The sequence below is a fragment of the Palaemon carinicauda genome, chromosome 1 (assembly GCF_036898095.1).
Source record: "Palaemon carinicauda isolate YSFRI2023 chromosome 1, ASM3689809v2, whole genome shotgun sequence".
NCBI classification, from domain to species: Eukaryota; Metazoa; Arthropoda; class Malacostraca; order Decapoda; family Palaemonidae; genus Palaemon; species Palaemon carinicauda.
The window spans coordinates 13108337-13119899 of record NC_090725.1 but is presented as its reverse complement, the minus strand read 5'-3'; the positions used below and the strand labels follow the sequence as shown (position 1 = coordinate 13119899).

Below are 11563 nucleotides of genomic sequence, written 5' to 3'. Positions count from 1 at the left end.
AACCTTTTATCGCTAAAACAACGAGAGCCAAAACTGTTTATTACCAAAATGGCCAAGCCAAATGATCCGCGCCAAAAGGGCAGCCCTAAAACGTACTCGACTCTCCCCAAAATATTGTCGAAGTCAAAGCTGGTATAACAGGATTTACTTTTTTCCACAACAGGAAGTTATTGAGCAACAGTAAATCATTAAAATAAAGAGCATTAAATCATTGAAATAGACAAGATTAAATCACTGAAATAACGTACTCGACTCTCCCCAAAATATTGTCGAAGTCGAAGCTGGTATAACAGGACTCACTTTTTTCCACAACAGGAAGTTATTGAGCAACAGTAAATCATTAAAATAAAGAGCGTTAAATCATTGAAATAGACAAGATTAAATCACTGAAATAAACAAACAACAATAAATCATTGAAATAAACATCATTAAATCATGGAAATAAACATCATTAAATCATGGAAATAAACAATAGTAAATAATTGAAATAAACAAACAATAGTGAATCATTGAAATAAACAGTAAATCATTAAAATAAACAACAGTAAATCAGGACTCACTTTTTTCTGTAAATATTAAAAAAAGGGCATTTATATTCAAACGCAATATCTCTATCGGCATTAAGCTTTTCCTTTTAAATAATTATTTTCTTATCACGTTAACTGTCTAATAACATTTTCTTCACGGCATCCCACAACAATCGACTGTCCATTGATTCTTAGATCTACAAAGGATTGTGGGAATTATCAGGAAATACGCCAAAGCTTTTCCAATAACACCCTCTAAAGACTACCTGTATCTGAATCTGGGCTTAGCCTCACAAAAGTTTAGATGTAAACAAACATATTTAAGAAAAGTTTATTCATGGTCCAGGGAAAAGAAAGAAGCTACATGAAACACTGAATTTCTTTTGCCTTCTTTTTTATATCAGCTTCCATCATGTAATAATGCTTTGACAAAATTATCGGAATAAGGAAAGGTACTTTTTATTTAATATATTCGAACATCTTCCCTCTGAAGTGTCCTTATATACTGTCGCTGCCTCTTCATTGCAGCTTACATCCTTCTTTTTATTGATAAGTATTATTTGGCCTCTCTACTCTCCTTCTCCGAAGTTGGAACACGTAACCATGACCTGAAAAGGAAAATCACAAAGCATGAAAGTTAACATTCGTGACTTTTAAATCATTTCATGGATTTCTGACAACTAGTGTTGACGGACAACTGAAAAAGCGGAAGAATGAATGTTTCTGTAGTTCTCACCATTTCTTACACAACCACTTAAATCACTGATCAAATAGATTACCATTTGGAAGATATTGGAAATAATAATACCAATTCCCAAATATCGCAAGAGGGTCTGCCCCTCTCTTTTATTGTTCTCCTGTACTTCTCTTTCTCCCTATTTCCTTAATCTTTCCCATCCCGAGTACCTGCCTTTGAGCTATAAACTGGATTGTATCCAGGGGTACTCTTCCATTCCCCATATTCCCCACTTCCCTATTATTATTATTATTATTATTATTATTATTATTATTATTATTATTATTATTATTATTTGGAGGATTGAATTTGCATAAAATGAGGGGGGAGTCACTTTACACCTGCATGTTATCCTCAAGTTTAATTTGTAGGAATATATAAAAAAAAAATGGTGCCTTATTTGGTATTATTATCTCAATAACTAAGAATGTGATTTTATGCCTTTTCATAGGGTTTGGAGTAATGTTTAGGATTTTGTTTTCAAGATAATTTCAAGAGTGATATTATTTTATGTTAATTTACGTAATTTATAGCAATGTTTTCATTTGAAAATATTCACAAAGAAAAGTAAACAGGCAAAGGTAGGACGTTCAGGAGACAACTAAAAGCACCCAAACCTTTGTTTAATACAGGGCGTTTGGGTCTGCCCAATTCATTCTAATTCCTACGGCACTTTATTTGCAAAATGTTTCCTGCTCTTTTCCACTATACCTCCTAACCTCTCCCATCCTCGAGCTATCCTATCACGGTAAACAGACGCAAAACCTATGGGTAAAAAACCATTTTCCTATCATGACTTTCCCATGCATGGATAAAGATATATTATACATTCAAGAAGCCTATTGCAATGGCTGTTTTTGTTATTTATTGAGTTAGGTTATATGTGATTAAGTGCCTAGAACCGTAAGATTCTACTTAATCGTAACATTAGGAATACCTGTATAACGTAAGGCTTTGAAGATATTTACTGCATACATGTGTAGCATATGGCTCTTCTTATTTCTAAGCTAAGAAAAATTAACTTTTATCTACGGTTTGTGATAATTATTTCATTACAGATAATACTAAAGTTGTTAATACTCGAACCGTTGCCAATATGGCAGTCTTCGCATATATTACGGCTTTACCCATACTTTAAATTGAAGAAACTTAAATATAACCCCTAAGTTCGACTTCTCTAAAGGTTTTGGCTACATGGAAGCACCCCAGAACTGATAAGTAAATTGAAATAAGTAGGATAAACACTGAAGAGAAAGTAAGTTCTTACCTCTTTTGGGGCTGTGTCTCTCTGGATTCTAATTCTGCCACGGTGTCTGGAAGAGCGACCCCTAATGTTTCTGGCAAAATCAGCATTACCAGACTTGCTACAATGGCCGAGGAACCAAAGACAGCCGACGGTGCCCATGGGTATAATGATCCCTATTGAGATGGGAAAATATAAGATATGAACCATTAACAGATTTAAATCAGTAATATTGTTAGCTGGCTAAATCCACATAGGATTCATTGGCTACATTCATCAAAGGATGGCCACTTCCTTGTGATGCGCAGTGCCTATCTAACTGAGGCAAGATAGAGACGACTGGCGAATTCTAACTGAGGCCCTTTGCGTCAGTAGGTGTAGGAGATGAGGATGAATATTGTTAGCAATAATAATCTATGATAAATTATTCTGCTATGTTCTTGCGGTGTGTAAAATAGTAAGATATGAACCAAAACAGATTTAAATCAGTAATATTGTTAGCTGGCTAAATCCACATAGGATTCATTGGCTACATTCATCAAAGGATGGCCGCTTCCTTGTGATGCGCAGTGCCTATCTAACTGAGGCAAGATAGAGACGACTGGCGAATTCTAACTGAGGCCCTTTGCGTCAGTAGGTGTAGGAGATGAGAATGAATATTGTTAGCAATAATAATCTATGAAAAATTATTCTGCTATGTTCTTGCGGTGTGTAAAATGGTAAGATATGAACCAAAACAGATTTAAATCAGTAACATCGTTAGCTGGCTAAATCCACATAGGATTCATTGGCTACATTCATCAAAGGATAGCCACTTCCTTGTGATGCGCAGTGCCTATCTAACTGAGGGAAGATAGAGACGACTGGCGAATTCTAACTAAGGCCCTTTGCGTCAGTAGGTGTAGGAGATGAGGATGAATATTGTTAGCAATAATAATCTATGATAAATTATTCTGCTATGTTGTTACGGTATGTAAAATAGTAAATGATCAAGAGATTAAACTAAGGACATCAATAACTATTACGTCAATTGGATTTGATTTATCTACTGATAAAAGCTTCTTTATCTCTTCTCCGTTAGTGTTTGGCGAGAAGAACTCATTGGCAAATATATATTTCTAAAATTCTATGCATAAGAAAATTTCACTAATACATGGTTTATGATTATTTCACGGATTCGTGATGTGATTCGGTCTTAGATCATAAACTGAGGTAGCAATTTATATATATATATATATATATATATATATATATATATATACATATATATATACATATATATACTTTATATATATATATATATATATATATATATATATATATATGTGTATATATATGTATGTCAATTTATATATATATATATATATATATATACACACATATATACATATATATGCATATATATATATATATATATATATATATATATATATATATATTCATGCGTATATACATACACACATATATACTGTATATATGTATATATCTGTATATATATATATATATATATATATATATATATATATATATATATATATATGTATATATATATGTGTGTGTGTGTGTGTGTGTGTGTAAGGAATTAATAACAAACTTAGGGACAAGTTGCTAAGAGCCTTTCCAAGTTTATCACTCAACATTTCATTGTGTTAACTACATAGGTATGGTAATGAGATATAAGGTATGTTGTCTCCTGTGGAACATTGAATACAGCAGCCTTTAGTCTGAATATATTATCTAAAAAGATTAGTCAGTTTTTTAAAAGTTGGGATGGGTAACACAATTCCTTGTAAATTTGCATACTAACGGATACTTCCGTTAATATGCATAATTACTGAAAAATTCTAGTAAATATATATAGATACTTAAATCTTAGTAATTTTGGAAAATAACGGTTATAAACGTCGTTATTATGCAAAATAACTTAAATTCCAGTAAATTTAAATAATTCCTAAAAGCTACGTAAGTAATTAGTTGACGTTTTCGTTATAGTAGTTACTCAAGAATCAATAACAGTGACGTCATATGTTTAAACATTTAGATGGAAAAAAGGAAGCTGTAATTTTATTCGTCACTCGTGGGGAATAAATAAAAAATTAAGCAATACATCTGGCTTGATACAAAGATAGGTGTACAACACGATTCTCAGTCAACTAATCTTGTTCTTGTTTTTTGTTTTGGGTTTAAATCCAACCCTCCACTGAAGTCGAGTGAACTACTTCTCGGGCGGGTCCATATTAATCATCTAACGAAACATTTTCATTATAGTTTATACAATTCTTCGATTGTAGCATCTTCCAAATCATATGATCTTGTGAAAAGTAATGTCTTTAGTTTCTTCTTAAATTCAATTGCTCCCTTTAGGTCCTTCATTTCAGTTGGCAGTTTATTATAAAGTCTAGGCGCAATGTTAAGAAGACTGCAAATAAAAGGATTATCGACTCCTTAAAAAAGTATGATGCAATGAAAATAACAGTGGAAGGCACAGCAGTGAAAAAGCGCACGTTCCTTCGTTGCATTTGTGCCCAAGATTTATTTGAAAGTCTTCAATTTATTCACTTAGCAAATGGACGTAGTGGGAGACACTTTATATATAACAAAACAAATGAAAAATTAGCAACCATAAAACTTTCTCAAATAGGAGTGTTTTTGCAATTCTTCGAAAAGAAAAGGCTAGAAAACCAAGCGTTAGATGTCTCGATATCGGATAGGGAAATGCAAAATTATAAAAGATTTTGCTGTGACACTGAAATATTTCACCTATTTTTTTTCTTTTATTATAAAAATACAATTGCATTTTATTCATTTACATTTCTTGTGTAATTATTCTATATTTTACCTATTAAATGAGTTCTCGTGACTACTTTATGCTTTTAGTGGAATAGTTTCCTGAACGAAAGTTTTGCTGAGAGTGGAGTTTTATGAACTTTTTTGCTGTTTATTAGTAATTATGCAAATTACCCACTGTAATTAAGAGCTATATTATTTAAAAGAAAACTCACTAGTAATAAACAAAAAGAGTGAAAATAAAAAAGGTATTAGTTCAGTATTTATAAAGGGGAATTAAATACGAACAGAAGGGCGACTGCAGTGAAAAGATAAAAATCAAATAGATATTCAAGTAAATTTTATATTGCAGAATTGCTAATATTTTAGGAACTTTGCATATTTATTGGAATTATTCATTGATCATACATTTTGAATGAAATACCCGTTATAATGCAAATTATCGGGCGAATTATTCAGAATAACGCATTTCCCATTTTTACAGCAATGTATATATATGTATATATATATATATATATATATATATATATATATATATATATATATATATATATATAAATATACAGTATATATATGTATATACATATATATATACTGTATATATATATATATATATATATATATATATATATATATATATATATATATATATATATAGTATATATATGTGTGTGTGTATACATATATAAATATATATATATATATATATATATATATATATATATATATATATATATATATACATGTATATATACTTATATAAATAAATATATGTATATATAGATATATATATAAATATATATATATATATATATATATATATATATATATATATATATATATATATACATATATATATAGGAAAACTCGGTCTTTAAATCTCATTAAATATAAAATAATGAAGTGGTAGAAAAAATTATCACGTACGCTAACAGAGTTTCAGAAAAGTAAATAAAATGGACAATTGTTCATTTAAGATTAATTGAGACATGATAAAAAAAAAAAAGAAAAAAAAAAAAAAAAAAAAAACTCGGTTTTTAGAAAGTTCGTTCTCAGAAAATTGGGTCTCGCAATTGCCTAGTTAACTCGCGGAAACTACAAAGTTTGTCTTTGACTATGTTATTATAATGGAATAGTTGTTAAAGCCATACATATATGCCTTCCTTATATCAAAACTTGGATGCAGTTTGTGTATTCTTAACCATTTTAAATACACAGTAGGCCTACCCATAGCATCGGCTTTCAAGTATGTTGAATCTCAAAGAAGTAAAGAAAAATTTATCGATGATGAAAACTACATACTGTATTATAATTTCCGCATGTATAGTACTGACAAGATAAGGCTATTTAGCGATGTGAGATACGTAAAACTGCATACAATACTCGAAATTATATGAAAATCTAAGAGGGTGAAAGCATTTTCTTAGTTGTGAAACTTTTGGAAGAGTCTTTCATATGCGCCAAAATGTTTATCGACGAATTTGTGATTTAGATCTTAAGAAAAGGTACAACGCCGACAATAAGTTTTCGCTGTAAGAGAAGCTCCTTGATACCGTATACCATTCTGAAGTATGATTTCCTGAAAAAGGAGACTTATAACTACTTGGTTTTAAAAACTTTGCTGACTTTCTGTTCAATTACTAAATTACTGAATATTTAGTAAATTCTAAAGTTTTAAAAATATTTTTGGCCAATTAATCTTTAGTTATTATTTTTTTTATTTATTACCCGACAAACATTATGTAAAGAAAACATATGAAGGTTTTTTAAATGCAGGTATAGCGGCTTGAGAAGACTTAGTTTTTTGAGACCTAATTTCCCAGACCATGTTTTCCGAGACAACGATTTTTCTGGCCACCATATATATATATATATATATATATATATATATATATATATATATATATATATATATATATATAAAATGGGTTCTTGTTATATGTCATTTTTGTGTTTATGATCCATATGTGAGTAAAGAATCTTATTAATAATAGGTGACGAATAACTACGTGCGTTTATTATATCAGCCTACCGTACCTTACTTATGACTACACTCTGTGTTGTAGTTGCACATAAAATTTATAATAGACTACAGCAGTGAATGCTCTCTTTTTTTTTATAATGTAATACATTACAATACAATCTTATTGTAATGACGATATCTCTCTCTCTCTCTCTCTCTCTCTCTCTCTCTCTCTCTCTCTCTCTCTCTCTCTCTCTCTCTCTCTGAAAATAAATGAAAATCAAAATAATACATGAGTCACAGTCTTCTTTTAAATACACTGATCATACATTACAAAATCAGTGTATAAATCAAATCAGAATTTCTTTCTTCTCCCTAATGGCAATACAAACAAAATAGATAATAAACTATAATATAATGTCCGTATTGGATGGCCTCCAGATTAACTAACCTTTGAGGTAGGACAATCTTTTTGCCTTCACTCTCCAACCACATCAAACATCCACCCCCTTCCCAACCCGAAACACAGGTGGATCTTCGGTTACTAGATTAACAGTGAGAAGGAAATGCCAAAGAAGAGATTACATAATACCGTGTAAATAAATTGGGAAAGACCTGTTCAGCTTATAAAGAATTATGTGTCAACTGGAAAAGACCTGTTCAGGAATTATGTGTCAACTGGAAAAGACCTGTTCAGCTTATAAGGAATTATGTGTCAACTGGAAAAGACCTGTTCAGATTATAAGGAATTGTGCCAACTGGAAAAGACCTGTTAAGATCATAAGGAATTATGTGTTAACTGGAAAAGACCTGTTCAAATTATAAAGAATTATGTGTCAACTGGAAAAGACCTGTTAAGATCATAAGGAATTATGTGTCAACTGGAAAAGACCTGTTCAGATTATAAGGAATTATGTGTCAACTGGAAAAGACCTGTTAAGATCATAAGGAATTATGTGTTAACTGGAAAAGACCTGTTCAAATTATAAAGAATTATGTGTCAACTGGAAAAGATCTGTTAAGATCATAATGAATTATGTGTTAACTGGAAAAGACCTGTTCAGCTTATAAGGAATTATGTGTCAACTGGAAAAGACCTGTTCAGATTATAAGGAATTATGTGTCAACTGGAAAAGACCTGTTCAGCTTATAAGGAATTATGTGTCAACTGGAAAAGACCTGTTCAAATTATAAGGAATTGTGTGTCAACTGGAAAAGACCTGTTAAGATTAGAAAAGACCTGTTCAAATTATAAGGAATTATGTGTCAACTGGAAAAGACCTGTTAAGATTAGAAAAGACCTGTTCAGATAATAAGGAATTATGTGTCAACTGGAAAAGACCTGTTCAGATTATATGGAATTATGTGTCAACTGGAAAATTCGCCTACCAGGATTTCATTGATGAAGGGCGAGATGATAGAACCGACCCTGGACATCATGAAGCAAGTTCCTACACCTCGGCTTCGAACCTCAGTCGGGAAGAGTTCGGTGGAGTAAAAAATTAGGATCTGGTAGGCTGATGTGATGCACAATTTTCCTATCATTGCCAAGGTCATGATTAGCCATCCACAACCTGTATGAAGTAAATATGCATGGATGAAGTAAGATTGGTAGGACTAATTTTAATATTAATTTATTACATTTTGCATCACAGTATTCTTAATTAGACTATGTTTGTGTTCGTGTATATATGTATGAATATACATTTATCAATATTTGATGAATAATTTCAAGGTGACCATAAATTTTTGTATCTGCAATTCCATCATCTAACCAATGCAATCCTGACGAAGGATGCCACAAAAAAGTAACACGTTTCGACTTCAAACATTGAATGGAAAACCCAATTATATTTTTGTGTTATCCTGAAAACTAACTGGAGATTAATTTGTTCAAATAGATGATATCTTCAAAATTTGGATACCATTAGAACATTTTATATTAATATGTATATATATATATATATATATATATATATATGTGTGTGTGTGTGTGTGTATGTGGGTGTGTATTATATATATACATATATATATATATATATATATATATATATATATATATATATATATATATATTTGCGTGTGTGTATGTGTTTTTATTTAGATATACATATATACAGATATGTATGTAAGTGTGTATGATTTTGTGTATGTGTACTATATACATGCACTTATATATAAATAGATAATATATATGTACATATGTGTGTATGTTTACATATACATAAATGCACATATGCATGTAATTGTGCTCGTGTTATATATATATATATATATATATATATATATATATATATATATATATATATTCTTATGTATAACTATCTATATTTATAAATCTATGTATATGGACGTATATATAAACTTACACACATATATGTATATCGATGTATTTATACATTTATGTATATATATATATATATATATATATATATATATATATATATATATATATATATATAAATATATATATATATATATATATATATATATATATATATATAGTATGTAGTATACAGTATAGATGTATATAGGTGCGTACACATTTTCAAGCAAAATTTAATTCACAAAGTGCTACTTACTGTACTGGTGCTTGGTAGATTGACAAGACGTCACTCTACATCGCAATAAAATGTCGAATACCATACTGTTCTCTTCTCCTTTTTTTTAAAGCCTATCCTATATAATAGTTATACTTTTCCTTACTTACTGGAGGGCGTAGGAGCTATGGCTAGAAGGGCAATGCCACTGAGGGCGAAGCTGACAAGCGTCGGCATACGTCGACCAAAGTGCGCCACGATTGGGACCGTCAAGGAGTAAGCTGGGACCTCCATCAGGCCAGAGAGAATCATGAAGACGAATGGATTATTGCTCAGATTTCCTCCACTCAGAGAGAGGCCGTAATAGCCCATGTTGACTATGAAGTAAGCTCCATACAAACTCAGGGTTATTAGCCGAAGTTTTGGTGTTCTGTTAGAGAGAAGAGCAGAGGTTGTCAGGTTCAAATATCCTTATTGGGATTTGATTACTTCATACATTGGTTTATTTGTCCTTTTTTACGAAATATACATACATACATATACCAAGGCACTTCCCCTAATTTTGGGGGTTAGCCGACATCAACAAATGAAACAAAAACAAAAAAGGGGGCCATTACTCTCTACGTTCCTCTAAAGTTTAATAACTCAAAATATATTTGGTAAATTTTCCTATGATATGAATTTGATATACAATACAATTATATCATAGTCTTCATCCATCATATAATGATTCAACAAAGTAAACTGAATCATTAAAAAATAGAATAGAGGCAACATTTTGAAGCATTAGATACTTATAAACATACAATTCAGTCGCAAAAAAAATCCATACACACAGACACACACATAGAAATGTATATATACAGTATATATATATATATATATATATATATATATATATCTATATATATATATATATATATATATATATATATATGTGTGTGTGTGTGTGTGTGTGTTTATATATATGTGTATATATATACAGTTTATATAAAATATTAATATATATATATATGATAATTTTGCCCTTTTAGACGGTTTTTTTTTCTTTTATATATCTTTGAGTTGATTCCCCTTTGGGCCTCTGATCCCGAGGTAGAGAGAATCCAGATATTAGGAGGTGTATATTATATAGGTTATATATATATATATATATATATATATATATATATATATATATATATATATGTATATATATATATATATATATATATATATATATATATATATATATATATATACACCAATACTAGCTAGTAAGTTACGTTCCGAGAGCCTATTCCCAATATAACGTTTTTTGCGAGACCATAACAGATAGCGTAGGGATCCGGCTTTTTGGTTAGCTCGCGGCGTATCCAGTAAAATATGCTCAGCTTAAAAGCAAATTTCAGGGGAAAATATGATGATAATTTGTGTGACTTGTGCAAAGAGGAAGAAGATACTACCGAACATTTATTTTCATGCCCAAAATTAGGACAGCTAGAAAATGTAGAAATAAGTTTGGGTACGCTGAAAAATCCTAGCAGGGATCTGGCTGCATCTAAACTGATTACTACAATAGGTTGCCAAAACTGATGATAGCAAGGTGTTATCCTATTTAATTTCAAGGTAGAAGGGAATAAAAGTAAAGATTGAGAATCTCATTATGATATTAATTTATTTAAAGCACAGCTGATATAAACTTAATAACAATAATAAGAATAAGCTTAGAAGCTTTGCACCTATCTATAAAGAGATAGAGTGCCCGCAAACTTATTTTGCGGAGTG

At 30.4% G+C, this 11563-nt stretch overlaps 1 protein-coding gene across 1 annotated transcript in view; it reads right to left on the bottom strand.

The window, feature by feature from the left end:
* Positions 1 to 846: 846 nt before the first annotated feature.
* Positions 847 to 11563, bottom strand: part of LOC137641525 (organic cation transporter protein-like) — a 34761-nt gene continuing 24044 nt past the window's right edge. The window contains exons 10-13 of the mRNA XM_068374164.1: positions 9967 to 10226; positions 8646 to 8830; positions 2531 to 2682; positions 847 to 1135 (exon numbers count right to left, since the gene is read on the bottom strand). Of these exons, the coding sequence (XP_068230265.1) occupies positions 1084 to 1135; positions 2531 to 2682; positions 8646 to 8830; positions 9967 to 10226 (649 nt within the window). The 3' untranslated portion in view covers positions 847 to 1083. The remainder of the gene's footprint in view (positions 1136 to 2530; positions 2683 to 8645; positions 8831 to 9966; positions 10227 to 11563) is intronic.